The sequence below is a fragment of the Schistocerca nitens genome, chromosome 4 (genome assembly GCF_023898315.1).
Source record: "Schistocerca nitens isolate TAMUIC-IGC-003100 chromosome 4, iqSchNite1.1, whole genome shotgun sequence".
Taxonomy (NCBI): domain Eukaryota; kingdom Metazoa; phylum Arthropoda; class Insecta; order Orthoptera; family Acrididae; genus Schistocerca; species Schistocerca nitens.
The window spans coordinates 635244922-635270880 of record NC_064617.1 but is presented as its reverse complement, the minus strand read 5'-3'; the positions used below and the strand labels follow the sequence as shown (position 1 = coordinate 635270880).

Below are 25959 nucleotides of genomic sequence, written 5' to 3'. Positions count from 1 at the left end.
ATTGGCTGTGTCATATCTCAGTGGAGAACTTGAAACTTTCAGCACAGGTCAGGAGCATGTAGAGGAACTCTGGATCAAGTTTAAAAGAATAATTGACCATGCACTGGGTAAATATGTACCCCAGTGGAACAGTTCATAATGGAAGGGTACCTCCATGGTATACAGTCACTGTAAAGAAACTTCTAAGAAACAGAAATTACTGCATAATAGGTGTAAATTGAAGCATATGATTATAGATAGAGAGATGCGGAATGAAATGCATGTCAAAAGAGCAGTGTGTTATTCCTTCAACAACTACCATAGCAGAATATTGTCAAGTGGTCTTTCACAGAACCCAAAGAAATTCTGGTTGGTTCTAAAGGCTGTTAGTGGCACCAAAGTTAGTGTCCAGTTCCTAGCAAATGAGACAGTAACTGAAATTGAGGGTAGCTAAGCAAAACATGAAATGCTTAACTCCATTTTCAAATGTTCCTTTACAAAGGAAAACTCTGGAGACTTGTCCCAATTTAATTCTCAAACCACTGAAATGATGAATGAAATAAGTATTGGTGTCAGTGGTGTTGAGAAACAGCTGCAATTGAACAAAGCTTCAAGCCCCATTGGAATCCATGTCAGATTACAAACTGAACTTGCAGCTGAGTTAGCCCCCTTTCTAACTATAATCTATCATAGATCCCTCAAACAAAAAACCTTGCCAAGTTATTGGAAAAAAAGCACAGGTCACACCCATCTGCAAGAAGGGTAGTAGAAGTGATCCACAAAACTATCGTCCAATACCCTAGACATCGACATGTTCTGAGCTTAAACATAATGAGGTATCCTGAACAGAATGACATCTTCAGTGCCAATCAGCATGGATTTCAAAAACATTGATCAAGTGAAACCTAACTTGCAGTTTTCTCATGACATACTGAAAACGTTGGATCAAGGCAGTCAGGTAGATGCAGTGTTTTTTGATTTCTGAAAAACATTTGACTCAGTACTGCATTAAGTTTATTGTCAAAAGTACAATCATCAAGTGAAATTTGTGACTGGATTGAGGACTTTTTGGCAGGGAGGAAGCAGCATGTTTTCTTCGATGGAGATTTCTTGTCAGATGTTGAAGTAACTTTGGGTGTGCCCCAGGGAAGTGTTTTCAGGCACTTACTGTTCATGTATATTAATGACCTTGCATACAATATTAGTAGTAAAATCAGGCTTTGTTAGAATCAGCAAGCACTCTGTAGGGATATGAAATGAGATGATCACATAGGCTCAGTGAAGCAGGTAGTAGGCTTCAGTTTATTGTTAGAATACTGGGGAAGTGCAATCAGTATACAAAAGAGATTGCTTACAAATCACTTGCGTGATATTGTAACAAATAAGATTGCTCAAATGCATGGGACCTTTTCCAGATAGGGAAATTGAACATATGCAGGGAAGGGCAGCGTGAATGGTCTCAGGTTCGTTTAATCCATGGGAGAGTGTCACAGAGATACTGAAGGGACTGAACTGGCAGACTTTTGAAGAGATATGTAAACTATACCAAGAAAGTCTATTAACAAAGTTTCAAGAACTGGCCTTAAATGATCTCTCGAGGATACTACAACCCCCTACGTATTGCTTACATGGCGATTATGAGGATAGGATTAGAATAATTACTGCAAGCACAGAGGCATTCAAACAGTCTTTTTTCCCGTGCTCTGTACATGAATGAAACAGGAAGAAACCCTAATAACTTGTACAATAGGATATACCCTCTGCCATGTGCCTCGTGGTGGTGTGCAGAATATAGACATAAATATAGATGTATTTTTGTCTTTCTCATAAATCTGGTACATCAGATAGAATAGTTTTGTTCACAGTTGGTTCTCCCAAGGAGATTAACAGTTCTGAGGAATTGCATCTACTCCAGTGGCCTTGTCTCGACTTAGGTCTTTTAGCGCTCTGTGAAATTCTCCTTGCAGTATCACAATTGTATCTCATCTTCATCTACTTACCTTTCCCTTTATATAACATTGCCTTCAAATTCATTTCCCTTATATAGCCCCTTTATATACTCCTTCCAGCTTTCAGCCTTCCCTTCTTTGCATAGTACTGGTTTTGACCGCTGACCGTAGCAGTCTGGTCCCTTTAATCCCACAACCATAGTACTGGTTTTCCAACCGAACTCTTTATATTCAAACAGCTACTTCTCTTTTCTCAAAAGGCCTCTTTAATTTTACTATAGGCGGTGTCTACCTTCCTCCTAGTTATACTTCTAATACCTTGCATTTGACATCTAGACCTTCCTGCTTAGCTATTTTGCACCAGTCTCACTGTTTAGATGCCCATACTCCTGTTTGCAGGCTTAATTTTTGTTTTCTTCTGTCTTCAGTTAAAATTCAGTATCTCCTGTGAAAACCAAGGATTTCTTCTAGGCCTTGTCATTTTACTTATTTGGTCCTCTGCTGCCTTCACTATATCATGTCTCAAAGCTACACAGTCATGTTCTGCCATATTCCTTTCCTGTGTTTCAGTCAGTTGTTGCCTATTACTCCCTCTGAAATTCTCAGGAACCTCTGGTTCTTTCAACTTATCCTGGTCACAATCTCATTAATGTCCTACCTTTTTGCAGTTTCTGTAGTTTTACTGTAAAGTTCATCACCAATAAATTGTGGTCAGATTCCACGTATGTCCCTGGAAATGTTTTAGAGTTTAAAATCTGGATCCAGTACCTCTGTCTTATCATAATATAATCAGCCTAAAACCTTTCTGTGTCCAGGTCTCTTCCTCATTTATAATCTTCTTTCCCAATTTTCCTTTCTCTTCTTTATCATACTATTGAACCCAAGTCCCATCACAATTAAATTTTCATCTCCTTTAACTGTCTGAATAATTTATTTCATTCCGTCACACATTCTTTCAATCTCTTCATCATCTTTGGTAGCAGTTGCTGTGTAACTTGTACTACTGTGGTAGATGTTGGCTTTATGTCTATCTTGGCTACGATAATGCGTTCACTATGCTGTTCGTAATAGCTTATCTGCATTCCTATTTTCGTATTCATAGACATACTCCTGCAGCACCGTTGTTTGGTTTTGTATTTAAAACCTTGCACTCAGTTGCAAGAAATCGTGTTCCTCTTGTCACCTAACTTCACTAATTCCCAAACTACCCTTTTCACTTTTTAAATTTCCTATCCAACCTGACTGATTGAGGGACCTAACATTCCATTTTCTGACCTGTAGAGTGCCAGTCCTCACCCCTCCCCCCCTTCTTATTGACAACATCCTGCCACCAACAAGAGATCCAAAAGGTGCTATTTTACCTCCAGAATATTTTACCCAAGAGAAAACCATCATAATTTAACTGTACAGTAGAGCTGCATGCTCTCAGAAAAAAATAATGACTGTAGTAGTTTCTCCTTACTTTCATCTGTTCACAGTACCAACACAGCAAGGTTATGTTGGCTAATGTTACAAAGCCAGATCAGTCAGTCATCCAGACTGTTGCCCCTGCAGCTATTGAAAACACTACCTCTCCTCTTCACGAATCCTATGTTTTTATGGCCTCTCCACAGATACCTCTCAGTTGTGGTTGCACCTATGGTATGGCTATCTGTTCATTGGTTATGAAATGCAGACTAAACCTAAAAAACTGTGAAAAAGTAGGGAATTAGAGAAATGTGACGTGGATAAGTTGAAAGGACCAGAGGTGCTTGAGAATTTCAAAGGGAGCATTAGGCAATGATTCATTGGAACATCAGAAAGAAATGTAATAGAAGATGAATGGGTAACTTTGAGAGAGAGAGAGAGAGAGAGAGAGAGAGAGAGAGAGTAGTGAAAACAGCAGAAGATGAAATAGGCAGAAAGACAATTCTAAGTAGAAATCCTTCAGTATCATTCAAGATATTGTATTTCACTGACAAAAGGAAGAAATATACAGGTGATGCAGGCAAAAAGGAATGTTTCTAAAAACAATTGAGATCAACAGAAAGTGCAAAATAGAAAAACGTGAATGGTTAGAGCTGAAATGCAAAGCTGTAGAAGCACACCTGATGTGCCATAACAGGAGAAATAAGGACATCTTTGGAGAAAAGAGAAGCAGCTGTACGAATATCAAGAGATGAAAAGGCAAGCCAGTACTAAGCAAGGAAAGAAAGCCAAAAGGTAAAAGGAATGTACAGGGCGATGCAGAACTCCTATTACATATTTATAGGTGTTTTTGAGGGGGCTCAGGACAGCAATATTTAGTAATAAATCCATGTCCAGAAATGTGCCATTTGGAAGATAATGACTTTGAATGATGGAAGGCACTGGAGGTTGTTGTCTTATGTGACATCTCATCAGAGAACAACCCAATGAATTGGAGTGCTTGTACATCAGTTGCCACTGAGTGATCGAGAAGGATGGTGCAATACAGAACGGCAGAGTACACATTTTCAAGTATCCCTACATGTTGCTCATCTATGGTAAAAAGTGGATGAAATGGTCGATTAGCACAATTCCTGAATCACAAACGATTTCTGGGTTATGCCCTAGCATCACATGCCATTTTCATAAGTTAGGAACAATGGCTTCAAGGCTAATAGGGGTGGTTGTTGGTATGGCTGGAAACATCTCGCTATTGTTGTGGAAGAGGAACCTGTTAATGAATACCCACAACAACTGTGGATATATCCCAGATCTGTGGCTGCTGAGTTCTCCATGAACCCCCAGAGGGCACAGGCATTGGGTCCAGCTGATTTTGTGTCACATCCCAATTACTGTACATGGTTCCTACATAGCTGTTTTGATGTTCCAGGCTTTCCTCAGATCATTCTTTTCATAGATGAAACACATTTCACAAACAAAGGTCTGGGCAACCATCGCAACAGCTACATTTGGGATGAGGGAATCCTTAATGCCACACATCCAGATGGATTTCAGGTTAGTTTATGTGTTAATGTGTGGGGTGATGATACGCAGGGCCATCTGATTGGCCCGTGTATTCTACTAGTGTGTCTAATGGGTCACAGGATCTTGGCCTTGCTGGAAGACGTACTGGTGCAGCATTTGGAGGATGAGCCATTGCATATCTGTCGGGCAGTATGGTTCATCAGACGATATGGTTTCAGCATGATGTCACACCAACCTACTTTCACATGACATCCGTCAGCAGCTTCACCAAACATTAGGGGACAGGTGGATAGGTCTGAGTGGATCGATTCGTTGGCCATCATAATCACCCCATTTAACACCTCTGGACTTTTTCCGGTGCAGCTACATGAAGAGTATTGTTCATGAGACTCCTGTGGAATCACAGGATGATCTCCTTGCTTGTGTAATGGCTGCAGCTGAGGTCATTCAGGACACTCCAGGAATTTTTTACCATATGTCTGTGAACATTGGTCACTGGTACACTTTGTACAACGAAACTCTTGGTCGCTATTTCGAGCATATGTTGTAGTTCACACAAGTGTGAGTTGGTTGATACATATGCAGCATATTTTGTGATGTTCTTTCAAAGTCATGTTATCTTCCAGTCAGCACATTTCTGGACATGGATTTATTGCCAAATAATGTTGCCTTGAGTCCCCTCTACAACACCTATAACTTTGTCACAGAAATTGTGAATCACACTGTATAGAAGGGTTATATGAAGGAAACGAACTTGAAGACAGTATCATGGGAAGGTAAGAGGGTGTAACTGAAGATGATTTGGGAGATACAATAGTGTGAGGAGAATGTGACAGACTAATGAAAGACCTTAAGTCTGAGCAAGGCACTTACAGTGAACAACATTCTCACTGAATTACGAGACTCCCAAGGAGATCATACAGTAACAGAACTGTTCCACCATGTATGCGATACATATGAGAAAGGCGAAATCCCTCCAAACTTTAAGAATGATATAATAATCCCAGTAAAAGACAAGCAAGTAACAGATATATTACTGAACCAACATTCCATAAGCATTATTGCAAACTGCTATCACAAATTATCTACAGAAGGATAGAACAACTGATAGAAGCTAATTTGTATGAAGATCAGCTTGGCCTCTGGAGAAATGTGGAAAAGTATAAGGCAGTACTGACACTATGACTCACCGTGGAAGATAGATTGAAGAAAGGCATTGTATGTTTATAACACTTGTAGACATAGAAAAACCTTTTGAGAATATTGACTGGAATATACTCGTTGAAATTCTGTAGATATGGAGATAAAAACAGGGAGCAAAAATTTATCTACCACTTGTACAGAAACTAGACGGAAATAGTTGAGAAGTGAGTGAGACAGGATTGGAACATGTCCTCAGTGTTATTCATTACGTACATTGAGCTGGCAGTAGGGGAAACCAGAGGAAATTTGAAAAGTGAATTTAAGGTTGTGAGAGCAAAAGACAAAAAAAGGCTTTGAGGTTAAGTGTTGGGAAGACTTCTCTGGAGAGTAGCTATATACTGAAGTGAAATGTGGAAAAGGAACAGTTCATACAAGAAGAGAATAGAAGCTTGTGGTATGTTATGCAGAAGAATGATGAGGATTCGATGGGCAGATTGCATAACTAATGAAGGGGTGCTGAAACGACTGGGGGAGGAAAGAAATTTATGGCAATCTTGCCCAAAAGTAGGGATTGATTAATAGACCACATTCTGAGGCATCAAGAACTCATCTTTTATGTGTTGGAGGGATGTTTGGGGGGTTCAAATTGTAGATGGAGTTTGACCACAGTATAAGCAGGTTCCAATGGATGTAATTTGCAGTATTTATGCAGAGATGATGAAGCTTACACAGGATGACTAGTGTAGAAAGCTGCATTACAACAGTCTTTGGACTGAAATCCACATTAACAATTGTGTGTCATGTGATTTTGGAAGAATTACTTGCAGTAATTTCAAAAGTCTGGTGCCAAAAACCATTTTCTTGTCATTCTACCTGTCTTCCCTAAAGGAACTGCTCTTTCTTTTAATCATCTTGCTAACATGAGAGGCTTGTGCTGGTATTTTGTCCATGTTTGTGATTTAAATTTTGGTTTTTAAACTCTGTCTTCTGCAAAATGCAGAGTATTTCTATTTCCCCAAACGTGTTTCACCACCTATATGTCATCTTTATTCATTTCCGTAAAAATATTATACAATCCACCGTGGATTTTCCATTGTTTAATATTAGAGAAAGTTCATAGTTGCTTTTTTATTGTAAGCATAAAAATTATATGTGTATTTTTATTCTGTTTTGATTGCTCACCTGAGATTATATTAATCGTGAAAGTGGATTTGTACAGGTCGACTTGCATTTATTCTTTTTTATCTGCAAAGTAGTCAGAATAACTTGCTTAGAGAGTTTTTAATTTTGAAACACATTTTCAAGAGCGGCAGTGGTGTATGTCCTGTTCTTTTATTTCCCATCTTGTTGCACATATCTTGTGTATTTCGTTGTTTTATACACATTCTACACTTCACCCTTACCTGCCATCTCTCATTTTAATACACAGAATGAGACATGGAAGTGAACTTAGGTCACCATATTTGTCAAGGGATACTATGTTATTGTCATCACTTACTTGTTTCTAATTTTGGTTTGTAGTTTTATCCAGTGCAGCAGTAATTTTGAATGTTTGGGGTGAGCTTTATTGTGCGTCTGCCGGGAGGTGGTGGGGTGGAGAAGCAGGTGTTTCTACATTATTGAAGATCTACATCTACATCTACATACATACTCTGCAATCCACAATACGGTGCGTGGCGGAGGGTACCTCGTACCACAACTAGCATCTTCTCTCCCTGTTCCACTGACAAACAGAATGAGGGAAAAATGACTGCCTATATGCCTCTGTACGAGCCCTAATCTCTCTTATCTTATCTTTGTGATCTTTGGCGGCACTAAAATTGTACTGCAGTCAGCCTCAAATGCTGGTTCTCTAAATTTCCTCAGTAGCGATTCACGACAAGAATGCCTCCTTTCCTCTAGAGACTCCCACCCGAGTTCTTGAAGCATTTCCGTAACACTCGCGTGATGATCAAACCTACCAGTAACAAATCTAGCAGCCCGCCTCTGAATTGCTTCTATGTCCTCCCTCAATCCGACCTGATAGGGATCCCAAACGCTTGAGCAGTACTCAAGAATAGGTCGTATTAGTGTTTTATAAGCGGTCTCCTTTACAGATGAACCACATCTTCCCAAAATTCTACCAATGAACCAAAGACGACTACCCGCCTTCCCCGCAACTGCCATTACATGCTTGTCCCACTTCAAATCGCTCTGCAATGTTACGCCCAAATATTTAATTGACGTGACTGTGTCAAGCGCTACACTACTAATGGAGTATTCAAACATTACAAGATTCTTTTTCCTATTCATTTGCATTAATGTACATTTATCTATATTTAGAGTTAGCTGCCATTCTTTACACCAATCACAAATCCTGTCCAAGTCATCTTGTATCCTCCTACAGTCACTCAACGACGACACCTTCCTGTACACCACAGCATCATCAGCAAACAGCCGCACATAGCTATCCACCCTATCCAAAACATCATTTCAGCATCATCAGCAAACAGCCGCACATAGCTATCCACCCTATCCAAAACATCATTTCTGTAGATAGAAAACAACAGTGGACCTACCACACTTCCCTGGGGCACTCCAGATGATACCCTCACCTCCGATGAACACTCACCATCAAGGACAACGTACTGAGTTCTATTACTTAAGAAGTCTTCGAGCTACTCACATACTTGGGAACCAATCCCATATGCTTGTACCTTAGTTAGGAGTCTGCAGTGGGGCACCGAGTCAAATGCTTTCCAGAAGTCAAGGAATATGGCATCCGTCTGATACCCTTCATCCATGGTTCGCAAGATATCATGTGAAAAAAGGGCGAGTTGCTTTTTGCAGGAGCGATGCTTTCTAAAGCCGTGCTAATGAATGGACAGCAACTTCTCTGTCTCAAGGAAATTCATTATATTCAAACTGAGAATATGTTCGAGAATCCTGCAACAAACCGATGTTAAGGATATTGGTCTGTAATTTTGAGGATCCGTCCTTCTACTCTTCTTATATACAGGTGTCACCTGCGTTTTTTTCCAGTCGTTCGGGACTTTACATTGGGCAAGAGATTCACGATAAATGCTAGCTAAGTAAGGAGCCAATGCAGTAGAGTACTCTCTGTAAAACCGAATTGGAATCCCATCAGGACCTGGCGATTTATTTATTTTCAACCCATTCAGCTGCTTCACAACACCACGGATGTCTATCACTATGTCCTCCATACGGGAATCTGTACGAGACTCAAACGACGGTACGTCTGTACGATCCTCTCAAATGCTAAATGAAAATTTCAGCTTTCGTTTTGCTGTCTTCCATTGCCAGGCCAGACTGATCAGTGAGTGACTGGATGGAAGCCTTCGACCCACTTACCGATTATACGTAAGGCCAGAATTTCCTTGGGTTTTCAGCAAGATCTTTTCCTAAGGTAAGACAGTGATAGTGGTTGAATGCTTTGCGCATCGCTCTTTTTACAGCAGCACGAATCTCTACTAACTTTTGCCTGTCCTCATTCTCCCGATCTTTCTTGTACCATGAGTGCAACTGCCTTTGCTTCCTGAGCATTCTGCGAATTGCACTGTTAAACCACGGTGGGTATTTTCCGTCCGTAACCCACTTTTTCGGCACATACTTTTCCAATGCGTGATTTACAATGTGTTTAAAATTTGCCCGTAATTCTTCCACGTCCATTGTACCGGAAGTAAATGAGGTCGATGTTTGATATACTGTGTTTTCCTTGAGGAAGTGTCTTTGTATAATTCATTAGGTTTGGGAACAGTGTTTTATTGACTAGTGTTGTGTTTTTGTGTTTATATGGCATTCTATAGAATATATTCAGTTCCAGAATGATGCACATTATTCATTAACTAACAGATTAATAACTTTTGTGATACTTTCAATACCAGCACAGAGCTTACAAAGCTGTGGAATGTCTATTCAAATAATATGGATGCATGCAGATCAAAAGATAGAGATTTCCTTCCAACTTTAGAGAGCTATTTCCAGGAGGCAATTGAACAACTAGATCCAGCTGCTCAAGTGGAAGATGAATACAAGTAAGACATCTTTATTATTCTTGTGAACTTCTTAGTCTTTTCTTCCTTTGTAAATATTGGTATTCTATTCAATGTTACCTTCATTTTTACATTATAAATATTTAGTTTTAATTTCCAATTGGTCATTAATGTGTAGCCTAATTTGCAGTGGCTATTATTTGTGCTTTGGTTTTGGAATAAGGCAAGTTAGACACCAAAAATTATTTTCTCATTGCTCCAATTGTGTCACCTAAGGCTTATCAAGTGCTTTTTCTTCAATGTTTAGTGAAATAAGAGTAAACAATGACTACACTGAGGTTTGCCCATTGTGAACAGTTTAGTCATTTTGTTGCCCATTGTAAACAAAATGTTGTTATCTACGTAATCGATATAACAACCTCAGGTTAATCTTGGTTAGTGGCTAGTTCAAAGATATTGGTTGAGCATGACAGCAAATCATGAAGGATAATCACTGTCTCCACCAGCGACACAGTATGTCTGCTGTCCATAATTACTGCGAAGATAGTGTAAAACATGTTTCATATGGCATTATTTGTTTGTTACTGAGAACTCGTATTATTCACACCTACACAATACAGACGTTATTTGAAAATATCCTCAGAGACTGTAAATAAAAGGCAGCTAATGATTATTAGTAGAGACATTCATTTCATTCCCCGAAACTGTTATTAGTTGCCAATATTGGTAGATGAGCATTGTCAAAGAAGTAGAATACTAGATCTTTTTTTAAACCGAAACAAGAAGATATTAGTGTGCTTCTGAAGATGGGCGTCGCTTAAATTTCCTTTACTCAAACGATGATTTGTCATGTAACAAGTAAATATATGTGCAAGTAAAATATTATTTCCTGCAGTGTCTCACATTCATTTTCTGATGATTGTGCATATAGATAGAAACAAGGACATCACAGTGTCTTTAGAAAACAATAATCTCTGATAAATGTGATTATTGTGGGTACTGAACTGGGCACCACAACTATATGATGACCAGACCAAGTATTAGTTTATGACTATATCACGAAGAGTCGCAGAAAGCCAAAACTGTTGTCTTCAAAATTCAAACAATAGTTAAAGATGTGGCAAATGGTGAAGGTATTTCCTTTTAATTCCCTATGAAGGAGAAATTAGAACTGCGAATTCTTACTTATGTAAGACGTACTACACTGTTCACATTATTAACCCGTGAGAACTCACGTCTTTAAAAGTTATGCGATCAGTTGCATGCCAAGCATTGTCTCACATTCAACAAGCAGTCTGAAATGTACCTAATATGTGTAAACTAGTATGTGTCTTGTTATTTTTATAATAAAACACTCATATTTTACTGTTTAAAATTTTTACTTGCAATACAAAACAATCAGTATATCTATATTGTTCAGGTTACCTTCAATAGGAAAGTGGGTGCACTCAGCGACTGTTATGTGATTTATAAATTATAGAGCACAGCAATCAGTCTGCCTCTTTTTTTGTAGGTTTTATTATGCGTAATGAAACCTACAAAAAAAAGGGGGGGGGGGGGAAGAAAGAAAGAAAAAGAAAAGAAAAGCAAAAAGAGAAAAGGACGACTGATTGTTGCGCTCTATAATTTATAAGTCTATATTGTTGATAATAATCTTAGGACAATCAGTATCACCAGTATTGTGAAGCAGTAATAAAAACATAACAAGAATTTCTTGTTATTTAGCTTTTGTGACTTGATCTTCATCATATGTCTTAGCTTTGCACAAACCACATAATGTTACAGCATGTTCATCACACAAAATTTTTTAACAATGAGTACATGCATTTTTTATCTTCTGGTTTTTGTCTCTTGGATAGTCTTGACATATGGCACTGGATTTCTCAGTGTCTGAAACTTCATTTCGTTGAAAATTGTTTCATAACTTGCTGTTCAGGATAACTTCCTTCTTGTCTGTTCATCTATAACAATACAAAATAAATGTTAGTTTACTCATTTCATATAGACTTAGCCATCGTAAATAATATAGAAACAATCAACCAAGTGCAATACACATAAAATGACATTTGAAAAAATATGAATAGCGAAATATATACTTACAATATATATACTTACGTTGACACTTGCATAGTGAGCTAAATGCTGCATGGCAATCACCGGCACAGCCAACTGACCTCTTTGAGTAACACCTGTATGCTGACATGACGACAACAGTTTGTGCAGGTTGGGGAATGTATAAAACCTAGTTACTGAGCGAACGAGAGCCATGTAGCCAGTCTTGACAAGATGCCAAATATTTTAAAATTTCAGTGCACAAAATGCTCATAGCATGAGTGCTCCTGGATTAAATAACTGTTTGTTATAACACATTAGTGCAGGATTATTTTTTGTCATTGTGTTGTGACAATTTTCATCAAAATTGATCAACTCGGACAGTGAATTAGCAGTTTACTTAAAGTGTGTTCTTTTACTCTGCTGGACCATACTTATGGAAAGTCTGGTCACGCTCAAAATAGGGTCTATTAGAGACCACACACCTGAATTCCTTCTTTTCTCTGCTACAGATATTTCTGCCTGTTATTTTCCATGTGATTGCATGGCATATAGTTTCTTAGTAATGCAAGCAGTCTTGTTCATTTTCTCCAGTGTATGTATAAAGACATATACACTTATCAGCCAGAGCATTATGACCATTAACCTGCTATCGATATAAACCGATCCAGGTGGTAGCAGTGTCACTTGGTGAGGAATGAATGCTAGTGAGACACACGCATGGTGCATGCAGTATCAATGATTGTGCTCTCTGTGTGTAGAATGAGGAAGGCACATGTTCTAACTGAGTTTGACGGAGGGCAGATTGTGATGGCTCATAGGCTTGGCACGACCATTTTGGAAACTGCATGACTTGTCAGGTGTTCAGGGTGTGCTGTGGTGAGTGTCTTCAACAAATGGTGAAACCAAGATGGCCAGCTGTGGTGGAACTAACATCAGACTTTAATGGTCAGCAAAGTTCAAGTGTGTATGAACACACAGTGCACCAAACACTCCAAATGATGGGCCTCTGTAGCCAATGACCCATGCATGTGCCAATGTTAACACCGCGACATTGGCAGCTACGACTGAAATGAAGACATGACCATTGGCACTGGATGTTGGTGCGGTGGTAGAGTGTTGCATTGCCTGATGAATTCCGATACTTTCCTCACCATGCCAGTGGGAGGGTACAAATCCATGTCTCCCAGCGGAACAGCTCCTTGACACTCGTACAGTGGGATGGAGACAAGCTGATGGCAGCTCCATTATGCTCTTGGAAACATTCATGTTGGCATCTGTGGGCCCAGTGAAGCTCGTGCAAGGCACAATGATGGCCAAGGAATAATGTACTCTGGTTGCAGACCACATGTACACCCTTTCATGACTCATGTTTCCTGATGGCAGTGGCATTTTTCAGCAAGGTTATGTGCCCTGTCACATGGCCAGGAGTGTGATGGAGTGGTTGGAGAAACAGTGAAGACTTCCAATTGATGTGCTGGCCCCCCAACTCGCCAGATCTGAACCCTATCGAACACATCTGGGATGTGATAGAATGTGATGTCAGAGCTCGTCGTCCCCCTCCCCAGAATTTATGGAAATTAGGTGACTTTTGTGTGCATGTGTGGTGCCAACTCCCTCCAGCAACCTACCAAGGCCTCATTGCTTCCATGCCATGATGCCACGATGTGTCGCTGCTGTTATCCGTGCTGAAGGTGGACAAAACAGCTATTAGGTAGGTGTTCATAATGTTCTGGCTGTTTAGTGTGTGTTACATAATGGAATGAGTTGAACTATCAGAAAACTGATTACACTTTGGTATGCCTTTTTAAAAAAAAGTTTGTATGTGTTTTAATAAGCTATATACTATGCATATATAGTTTTTCTAATGTAATGTTGCATGTGGATTTTAAGAGTTTGATGTTATTTTTGTTATGATCCCTTAAAATTAATACTGAGAGATAAATCAGAAAAGTTACCTCATTGTAACCAAGAAAATGAAGAGATCCTCTCAGAGACATTCTACAAACTTTTAAACTGCAATGGCCCATTGGAGTAGGTTATTTCAAGTTAAACATGGACAGATGTATTTTAACCACTTGAGCTAATTGTTCAGTAAACTCCCACTTCTTTAAAGAATCGAATTCCCATGTATAAAACAGCTTCCAATGTCTGATTACTGTACAAATGAGTTAATATTTGATGTTGATTACATAAGCGAGAAAAAATTTAGAAAAGGTTTGAAACAATGCTTTAAGTTTGTTGGAAATTGTCAAGTGCTCTCATTATGAAACACTGAATGAATATATTCTAGGTAATTTGCACACCATTTTATGCAGAAACAACTTATTACATGTCTCAGTGCTTATGACGTCATATCTCCTGATGTGTGTGTTGTACTGTGATATAATATTGCAGGTACATTCAGTGATATATGTAGATGCTGTCTGCGTAGTGTTTTGCAAATAGAGTTAGTAGTTAAGAAGTAAGAAATTAAAATGTCAAGTCTGATGCTGAAGTTTTATTGCATGAACAGCGAAGATATAGTAAACAATAAAGTTTTTCCTTTCATTAATTTGTGTGGGTGCCAGATGAGAAAAAGTTTCATAAATATTTGACATGTGCAAAGTTTGTTGAAGTTGCTAAGTGCTCTCATTCTCAAATACTGGATGAATAAAGTTCGGGTATTTGCGCACCATCAGTTATGGTGCCTCAAGACAAACATACAGTTTCTAACTGAAATACTTGTCTTATTGTGTTAAACTTTTAATGTAAGAGTATGCTTCTTAACAAGTAGATTATGACAGAATTTTAAATTTTTAAATTCGGTCAATAACTATGCAAAATATTGAAAATAAAATTAAATAGGTGACCTGCAAATAGTAATAGGTTCTAGGATAACTGATTAGTGCTATAGATCCACCAGCCCTTAATGAGGTAGAACTCAAAATCAAAGAACTAGAAACTTTCAAGGAAAGTAGTAAAGACCTGACTTATGCAGAAATCTGGGAACACACAGGAAAATGAATAGTCATAAATTTCCACCAATATATAGTCGAAGTGTGAATCATAGAGCACTGTACCACTTAAATAATCCACCCACTATTTACAAAAGGAGATAAAACCCTTCTGGACTGCACATAGAAAAGTTTCTGCAATAAATTTACAATAAGATCGAAAGCACTCTGGAAGTGCAACTTGGAGAATACCAAGGAGAATTTAACCTATACAAAAAGCTGCTCAGACTAAATTCTCCTCTGAAACTAACAGTGGAATATTTCAAGTACAGAAATAAACTTCTCTTTATTTCATTCATATATTAAAAGAAAAAGGGCATATGATAGTATCCATAGATCTACACTTGTAAAAATCCTTAGATTATTTGGTCTTCACCTCAGATTAATAAAAATCATCGGATTAACTTTAACCAACAGAAAGTCCAAGGTAAAGTCCAGGGAAGAAATTTCAAAAGCTTCCACAATAAAAACCAGTCTTAGACAAGGTGATGGATTGTCCACACTGCTCTTCGATGTAACCCTTGATTACATCATGAAGGTTTGGAAAGATCTTTATAAATAATCAGAAAAAAATTAACATAGTTCTACAGTTTAAATACAGGGTGGTTATAATTAAACTTTTGTTACTTGAATCAGTGTAGATGGAAAATTATTTACCTAAATTTTACATTGTTGGTGGTGTTAGTGTCACGACTTGCTATTAGGTGGCGGTAATGGTAAGGAAATGTTTGGTTGAAACACAAGCATAATTCTGCATTACATTTGCAGTCAGTCAACATGGGTCTGATCAAGGTGAGCAGGCCTTCACTTGTAAAGCTATTTTATTGAAACAGCAGCAACACTGCTGCTGCTCTTCATGAGTATCAATGAAAACATGATTCAAAAGTTCAAATTAACTGGTGATTTGGGAATTGCTCCTAGGAGAGGCCAACAGCCATTTGTGACCATTGACGTGGCTGAGAATGGTGGACGCAATGTGCAGTCATCGAGCAGTGCACGACAGCTGAACATTCCGTGATCCACCATTGTTTTGGGCAGTAGTAAGGCAACGTCCAGTGCTGTTCCAGACTGTCATGGATGCAGACAGTCGTCACATAGAGCAAAATTTGTAACCTGTTACGTAAACATGGTACACAGTTAACAAATGTTATCCTCTCATGTGGAAATTAAAATGTTTTTCTTTCAATGGTTAGTTCATTACTTTTCTTCTGCAAGTTCTTACAGTGTTTACACGAAGTTTCATTTCCTACAAACACTCGTTTGTCATGGGGGCCCTGAGAAGTAGCAAAATTTGAATTATAATAACCCTGTATTTTGGAAAAACTGTCCAGTACAACTTAAATGGGAACAAAACATTGATAAATAGAAGCAATAAAATGAAAAAAAAACCTCAGTTTATAACCTGTCAACATATATCAAGAAATGCTTGTCAATTGACACTATAAAACCATGATTCTCCTGGAAGATACTTAGTTTTTCGAAACCCTCTTCAGAATTAAGGAAGACAAACTGATTAGCTGCTCAAAATTGAAAGAATAATCATCAGAACTTGCATAAATAAAAAATACCATGTTGAAGTAGTGTGGAAATCTGGAGAATCTCCCTAATGAAATGGTCCGTTGATAGATTGACCCAGTTGCTGGCATATGAAGACGAAAAGACTGTTTTATTTCTTTCACATCCTGTTAATGCAAGGAAACAGGATTTTACAACTGCTGGTGAGAAATCTTAGAAAAAAGACTGGAGGACAATGGATTCAAGAATTTCAGCAAGAAATTAAAGCTGTTGGACTCAGGATAACAGATACAGAGAACAAAGATAAAATAGTACTCTTCTTAAGAACCACAAATTTTCAGCAGAAATTAGACATAGAGAGGCTATAGAGATTTCAGTAAAACTGAGAAAATTGCAGTTGTAAAGAATATAATGGTATTGGATGGCACACAAGAACCAATCAGTACAACCCTCAAAGAAAAATTTAATTGGAACAATTGAAGTGGCACAATGAGGCCAATACAGTTAATGACAATAATAATTATTATTTTTATTATAATATTTCATTATGGCAGTGCATTCCCAAGAGAGAGAGAGAGAGAGAGAGAGAGAGAAAATGGCCTCTCTCATTGAACTACATGATTCCAGAAAGGACAACAGCTACAAAAATTATATGGCACTATCTCCTTACTTCACATGGTTTTAAAACTGATTTGCAATGATTTTAGATCTAAGTTGACAGCCTTGTAATAGAATCATTTAACTATGGTTTAATAAATGTAACTGTGCATCCTTACTTATTAGTTTCATGGGTGTTGCATTATACTCATAAATATTTGAATCATCATTGCTGTGTAAAAGTGTGAAACTAATGCACTAATAATATAATCTGGATGTCTTTCCCCAGGAAAGTATTTGATGCAAATTTTGGATGGCGGGCACTGCGCCTGCTGGCACGCAGGAGTCCACATTTTTTCACACATAGCAACAATCCGATCCACAAGCTGTCTGATTATCTTGAAACAATGATCAAGAAAGTTGCCAGGGACAGACCAGTAAGAGTTCCTATTTATCTTTTAAATTAAATCAAACTTTATTTGAACATCTTTGTTAATAAGCACATATAGAAATAAGACACACTCATATATTTGATGTGGTTGATACAGCAATGTGCTTGAAAAATAATTTGGGGGCATCTGAATCTGCAGTTGGTTAGGGATCTGTTACACTAAAGAATTTATATGAGTTGTTTTATTTTTGTCCTCTTTTTCTTAAAGTGATTTGTAGCTTAAAGAAAGTTATGGGTTATTGAATATTACTCTGTGTGTAAACATGTCTGTGGTTATAAGTTGTAGTTTTTTTTTTTTTTTTAAAAGGTAAGAAAGCTCTTGCAAATTCTATTATTAAATAATGTATCCTTTTTTTTTTGTTTTTTACTTACTTGAGCCCTCATAGAAGTTAGGAGTTTGAAAAGACTATCTTGCAGTGATAACTCATCATGTGTGTAGAGAAGGAAAGGGGAATCCTCAGATTCAAGTTTATGGTAATAGTAAATGTAATATCTATGAAATGTCCATCCTTACAAGAACATTACAAGAGCATGCAGGGTTGATTGGTATCAGAGGAACATCGAGCTTTCTAGAAAGTTGTTTTATCAGTATCTGAAAAAAAATAGGAAAGTGAAGACAGTTAAATTACAGCACATTCTAACTTAAGAAAGAATTTAAATATTTGTGCCAATTCTGTTATGTAGCTATTTTCATTTCTATTCATACCATACATATAGTCTGTCTTCTCCATCCTATGTTCTTAGTCTCTTTCCTTGATTTCCAAACGAGCAATTCAGCTTATTATTCACATTTTTTCAAGTTTCTTCATACATGCATAGATACTACTACTTTACATTTGCAGTGATAGGAAGCACCTCAGCTGAGACTTATACTGCCTTGCCTGTCCTCATTGAGAAAATTTCTGTTTCCTATTCCTCCCAGCATCATTTGGCTGTTTAGTTTCTAAATTCCCAAAGAGACCACAAACTCTCTCTTTTGTAATCAAGAAGTAAACCTAATCCACCCACAACACTTGTTGTCATGTCATGCATATACATCAGTGTGTGTGTGTGTGTGTGTGGTATATAATACTTTAATTATAAACTTACAACTAATGCTTTGACCATATTACAAGCTATTGGTGGGCTAGCTGGCTTGTTAGTGATTGGTGACAGTCTGCAAATCAGCACATGGCTTCTGGTGGACACATTTTCCTCCTGGTTTATCAGAAATGCACCAACTGTTCTCCTGTAGCTGTTTGTTTAGTCTGTTGCACCTGTGCCTGGCAAGGCTTTTTGCCTGTGACCACTTGTGGCCCATTGGACTGCGATAGCTGGTAGCAGGATGCCGGAGGTTTTTAGCTGTCCTCTCTATTGATATTGTCTCGCTGCTGAATAATTTCAGTCACCTCGTGAATTTTTTGTTGGTGCACCCACAACTCTATCACCAGCACATGGGCTTCCTTACACATGGGCACTGTCTGAAGTGCCAGTTGCGAATTAATGATGACAAAAGAGTGAACTGTGCTGCTGTCAGTATGTCTCTTCATGGTAGAGCTGTTTTGGTCCACAGATTTTAAGAACTGCAAGAATTGAAGGGCACTGCATAAACATTTTGATAATCCATTTTCATCATGGGAATTTTTAATCTGCATTATTGGTCAAGCTGTAATTTAGTTCACTTTTAATCACTCACTGATTTTGTTGAACATGAAAAAGTATGACTGAAACTCTGATCTTTACTGTGACAGGATTGCAGTGAAGGTGTTTCAGTCCTTGCACATAATGAAAAAGATAATTTTTCCCAGAATGGACTTCATATGATAGTATAATCTTTACTCCTTCATTATTTACATTCCATTTAGGATTTCCCATTACCAAATCAACATTGTTATGTAATTTCCATGTTAAAAAGACTTGAAATATTATCCTGAAAGTTCAATACATTTAACTTCGTAGAGGAGTAAAGCTAACTAATCACATGTGGGTGTGAGCTGTGTTCACCTTATGAGTGAAAGCTTAAATGTTTGGCAATCTTTTTGTTGTGCCTGTCTGCGACTCAACATCTCCCCTGTATGGTGAGTAGCAATCTATCCTTTTCACAATTTTTCACCATTTAGTCGAGGCACTGAGTGGTCAATAGCATCCTGATTTATATTCTGGAGATAAAATGATGCTAACTACTACAAAAAGCACAGACACATGCACCTGCACAGTGACATTTTCTCAGCCAGCTTTGTTGTACCATTGCTGTAGCTTGATTGCTGCATTGCCTGCACAATGTAGTCTGCTAGGACAATGTACCCAGGCAGGTATATGTGTATGGATGTATGTTTATGTGCATGTATTCTGTTGGCCCATAAAAGGACATTGTCTAAAAGCTTAGTAATGTTTTCTGTCTTTGTGCCTATTGACCACTCAGTGCCTGAACTATTTGATGAGTTGTTACTTTTACACATTCCATTATTTATTAGTATTGCATTGTCTAGATGTTTTACCCCTTGTTCCTGCCACATTTTCTCTTGCTACTAATCCTTCATTGTTTTCTTCTACATTAATGATTGTTTCACCATTTTTAATTCAATCATGTCATTACTGTTCTGTTTATGGATAGATGTCGGCATCTGCTACGGCAGTAGATGAGACACGTGGAGGAGTTGAAGTTCTTGAAGCAGAAAACAAGGAAGAAGAAGAAGAGCTGTTAAAAACAGAAGTGAAGGAGGAAGAAACAGAGCCAGAAGAAGGCGAAAGTGATCATCATATGCATGATTCACATGATCGTCATCCTACACCACCACCTCGGAAACCGACACAGGCACAACTGTCTGCTGTTGCCTCACTACTGGGAGAGGACTGGAAAAAACTGGCATACAAACTTGACTTCTCCAGTGAGGTATTGTGTGTTTTTATACTCCACTTATTATGTTTCATTAAAATTTCTTGAAAAATCATTATATCTTCATCTTTATGTATTATAATGTGTGTCCATGGAAAGTTCGTTAATTGTTGCCTTGATGGAAGTGTTTTTGGAAACTTGGTTGCTGACTAACTGCAAAAACTAGTTAGTACTTTTTGTTAGGTTGCCTATGTACACTTAATAACTTCTGATGGCTGGAAAATTCAGCAAATCTGTCTCGCAAGCACCCATGCAATGTGTATCTCAAGGAATCTGCAGCTCTTTGATTGTTTGATTGATGTGATGGTCATGTTTTTTACTGATGAGGTTCCCTTCTTGTGCAGAGCCGGATGCACAAACCTGTGCATAATTTCATTTTGAGAAATCAAGTCAGTATGTTTAGTCCAACAACTTTATGAATTTTTAAAGCCTTATTAAAATAAGATTTGCCCAATTTTGCAAAATAATCATATATCAGCTTGAACTTCATGGATGTGAATCTTCATTCACCGAGCCTTTGCTTCAGATTAGGAGAAGCAAGTAACAGCAGAGTACCAAATCTTGAGAAATTCAACAGATATGGAGCACTTCTGAGTGCTTCTTCTGCCCTTGTACAGCAACAATCTTATACATATGTGTGAAGGCAGTTCATACTTTTGTATATGTATCCTGAACAGCTTTCTTCTGTTTGTCTACTCTTTATTGATTAACTTGCTCTTGTGAAGGTGGTGTGCAATTTGTTTTACAGGTCTTTCATCTAATAATTCTTCCTCTATGGGTGTTGTGTGTCCCTTTAATGTCAGTAGCATTTACTTCTAAATTATTTATATTCAACCAGAACTTACCACTAGCATATTTAGTTTATCTATTTGTTATGCATATTCTTGCACACTAAACTAGAAAGTGTGTATATGAGGTTATAGATTGGATTATCCTTTTCTTTACAAATATTGATTATATTTTTGTATATTGTGTAGAGAACTTTCTTCTTTGAGTTATTTATAACTTATTTAATTTAAATATTGTGAAAAATAATGATCTGTTGGATACAGAATCGATCACAACAGTTATTCACTCCTTCCACTTCTACAGTATTAGCAGAAAGATAAAATCATACTGTGGGTTTGGCAAATTATTCCACATGTCATTCTTAATAAGTTATTTGGAGAAATGTTATATATTATCCTCAACTTTCTTTGCCATTTACACAGCTCAACTAACTAATCCAGTCTCTCAATGACCTGAATTATCAGTTTCAGTTTTTAAATGTATGATCTTCACAAAATCAGGACAAGCTTATCAGAGTTTTTTATGCCTTCCACAAATGGTTCAATACAAATAGTTTAATACCGATGTTGAAATCAACACAATGATTCCATTATTTTGTAGTCATATCTACGCTTTGATAATGTGATAATTTTTACTGCATTATTTATTGCAGCAATTTCCTCACTTCTATATCTATATGACTCTTTCATCTTCATCTTTTGTCGTTTTGTTTAAACTTTGCTTCTAATACAGGAACTGTCAATTCAAAAGTATCAAATGTTATTGGTTGTTCACTTGTAAATGTTCTCATTTTTACATGTTATTCTCAGTATTATTATTATTTATAAATTACAGAAGTATGTTTTCAATACCTTTTAAGCATAAAAAATCCTATTAGATTGTTATTTTTATTGTTTTGACAGAAAAGGCTATGTGTCCACAGGTTGAGTTCTTCGAAAGTGAGCATCCAACAGATGCAGAGCGTGCAAAGCATATGCTGCAGATATGGGCTGAAGAAGATGATGGTGCAAATCCTGAGTTCCTAGCATATATTCTTGAGGGTCTGGGTTGTCATTCTGCTGCAAAAGTGTTGAAAGAACCATCTCCATAGTGCAAAGTTGTTTTGTTGATTATTTCAAACTGTCTGCAGTGAAGTGACAGTGCATTTAGGAAACAATTGAAAATGTTTATTTTATGTGTTGAATTTATGGAATACAACCAGATTTCTAATTTTCTTTAAATAAAGTAAATGTATAATACATGATTTTATGTGAATAGCATGAGTCTCAAACTGTCGCTGGAAAGAAAAGTGTAACCATGACAATGAGAAGGATATTTATCTGAATCACAGAATTCATAGTCTTGGTCACATTTTATCTTATATAAACGCTATAGCTAATAGTTAATGAACAAGTGTACTCTGTGTCACTGCCTCATGAGATCTGATGATGGCTTTAAATCTCAAACTGGTTATCTGTTCAAATAAAATAAAGTGTGACCAAAATGGCGAATCTACTATTTATTTAGATATCAAGGCCCTGGTTCCCCCAAAAATCAAAGTGACCTCATTCCAGGAAGGTTATTTACCAGATTGGAGGTCTCAGAAATGATAATTGACAATGTGGTGCTGTTTTATAGCTGTATATACAGTAGAGGACATCTAGATTAACAATAAGTGTAATTCTAATAATCACACACCCATTATATAATTTCATAACATGCAAGACTAATTGAAGAAAAATATGTGTAATTCACTCTTCAGCCAGTAAATTGCACAATGAACTTCATTATTGAATAGTGGAGTAGATTAAGAAGGACTGATTCATTTGAAAATAGGAAATTACACCAATCAGATACATTATACTGAAATAAATTGACATGACGAGGGATCACCAAAATTCTTGAGGGTCTGTTTATTTATTTTATTTTATTTTATATCTAAAAACAAAGATGATGTAACTTACAAAACGAAAGCGTTGGCATGTTGATAGACACACACACAAACACACACACACACACACACAAAATTCAAGCTTTCGCAACCAACAGTTGCTTCGTCAGGAAAGAGGGAAGGAGAGGGAAAGACGAAAGGGTGTGGGTTTTAAGGGAGAGGGTAAGGAGTCATTCCAATCCCGGGAGCGGAAAGACTTACCTTAGGGGGAAAAAAGGACAGGTATACACTCGCGCGCACACACACACATCCATCCGCACATATACAGACACAAGCAGACATTTGTAAAGGAATTTCTTTTGCATGAAATCCTAATTCCAGTGGTAATCCAAGGCTTGTTGGTGGATTTTTAATATGGGTTTTATATATTCTTTTTGGGAAGGTACTTTTAAATATTAGAACCACTTCAATTACTGAAAAGGTTGTATTTGGAATTGGCATTTTCTACATTATATACTGGACCCCAGTCCACATTTTGGAGATGTGATTTAAAGATCTCAATAGTTTCATCAGTAGATTTCCTAGTAATTTTCCAGTTGGGACCACTATTAATCTTACAAATACCTGAATTGTTAATGGTGAGTCTTTGTTCATCATGGTCAGAGAGACCATTCAGGACTTGCCTGACAGCTGTATCATCAGTCTTGGTTATGTCAATAAATACATTATCAATTAATGATTTTGTTCATGAAGTTATTCTGGTGAGAAAATTTACAACAGAAACAAGATTATATGAGGACATCGAGTTCTCAAGGTCTATTCTGTCTCTGGAGTTCATTAGGAAATTTGCATTGAAGTCTCCAACAACTATACTGAGTTTAAATATGTATATTAAGAGAGCATCTAACTGTTTAAAAAAAATGCTAAATTTACCTGAAGGTGTCCTGTATAAAGCTACTACTGCTATATAAGAATTATTTAAAGCCAGCTCTATGGCACACACTTCGAACTGTTGATATATACAAAAATTCTGCACATTAATTACATTAAATGTGATGCTGTTTCTGGCATAGATCGCTACTCCACCTTTTTCTACGAATTTTCTACAGTAAGATGTTAACTAAGCAGTAATTATATATAGCAAGTTTTTCAATATCTCACATAACGTGGTGCTCACTAAAACACAAAACATGGGCACAATCTATACCTTGTGGCTCCTGAATATTAAGAGTTCATTAATCTTGTTGCTGAGGCTACATATGTTTTGATGGTAAATAGTCAGATTTTGAGTTCCAGAACCACTTACACATTTATCCCTAAAAAAGAAATATCAGTTGACAGTGTGAGTTTGGTAATTTTCACTATCCATTTATTTAAGTTGGTCTGTTTGCATGTACTGGGAGACTGGGAAGAATCAGCTTTACCTGGTGTTTTCAGCAGCCATTTGTCCAATTTGTCTGTCTATACCCATTCCTGCAGTCGTCTTGTGTTGTGGAGCACTCATTCTTCGAATGTGTGTGTTTTGAGTATACATTGTTCCTAGCATTTACGACAGTACCACAAACAATGGACGCTAAGTGACTTTTTCCGCGCCGATTGAGGTGAAGGCGTGACTACTAAAATTTTGCACGTTAACCATTTGTACATTTGCATAACCATTGCCAATTTCTGCATATTGACTGTTTGTATATGCTACTGCCCTGTTAACACACGAGAACTGAGGCAAGTCATACCTGTATGAAATATCGAGAACAATGATGTTTGAGTCATTTAGGTGGTTTAGAGCAGATTTTAAGGCATTAACAGCATGCAAATCATCGTTGTGTGCAACGTCATTTGCACCACCACATATTACAATGAAGTTTGAGTTGTCATTCTGTTCTAAAAGTGTTGAAAGAACCATCTTGATAGTGCAAAGTTATTTTGTTGATTATTTCAAACTGTCTGCAGTTCAGGTACCTTGAAGCCAGATGTGATATTTTTTTGGTAAATGCTGTCCCACAAAACATAGCGATCTCTGAATGTGGTCATTGACTGAAACTGCATGAGGTAAAAGTGGACAGTATGTTTTTGATATAAATAAAGCCAAGTTTCCCAAAAAAAAGTTTTATTTATTGCTTGATAAATGTGAAACATCAATATCAACTTAAAGAATATTTTTTTTGCTTTTTTTAACAAATATTGTACTTCTCAAAATTAACATTAAACTGCAGCATCCTCCTGTGCCTTTGTGTAAAGGTTGTTTTTGCAGAAGGTAGGAGACAAATAGTATCAGATCTCTCCACTGTTGACTCATCTGGGATGAAGGGGAATACAGATCCAGATCCTTTTTTTCCACAGATAGGGAACGTACACTTCCACTTTCCCATCGGTATTCTCAACTTACCCAACGTAATATTTAAGTCTTCTTGGTGGCAAAACGAACCAAAGCAAAATCACCAGACCTCACTTCTTCATCATCTGGCAACATTTGTAAGGTTTGGGCTTCATAGTCATCTCTTTCACATCACCCCTCATCCTCAGATTCCAGCATAGTGGATGAAAGGGTTTTCAGTTCACTGTGTGTATCATCATTGATTTTATTTTTTGCAGAGACCTTCAGGTGCTTCTTGCTCTGGAACAAAGTCTTCTTTAAAGCTGATCTCATTTCACCCACCACTGCTGCTTCCAATTCGTCTTGATTGGAGTACTAGTGTAAACTGCGGATTTCTTTTGCCCCGATTTTCCTTCTCGCCTTGTGGGCTTTGGGAAAGGTTGACAGCCTTCAGGAGTTGGAATTTCAGTTAGGATTGCATCTGAAGTGGAAGGTGAAGCATCACA

The 25959-nt window shown here is 37.4% G+C and overlaps 1 protein-coding gene across 2 annotated transcripts in view; it reads left to right on the top strand.

The window, feature by feature from the left end:
• Positions 1-22759, top strand: part of LOC126251407 (THO complex subunit 1) — a 108811-nt gene extending 86052 nt beyond the window's left edge. For both annotated transcript variants that reach the window (XM_049951818.1, XM_049951817.1), the window contains exons 10-13: positions 9887-10036; positions 17444-17591; positions 20199-20477; positions 22192-22759. In XM_049951818.1, coding sequence (XP_049807775.1) covers positions 9887-10036; positions 17444-17591; positions 20199-20477; positions 22192-22359 — 745 coding nt within the window. In that variant the 3' untranslated portion in view covers positions 22360-22759. The remainder of the gene's footprint in view (positions 1-9886; positions 10037-17443; positions 17592-20198; positions 20478-22191) is intronic.
• The last annotated feature ends 3200 nt before the right edge of the window (positions 22760-25959 follow it).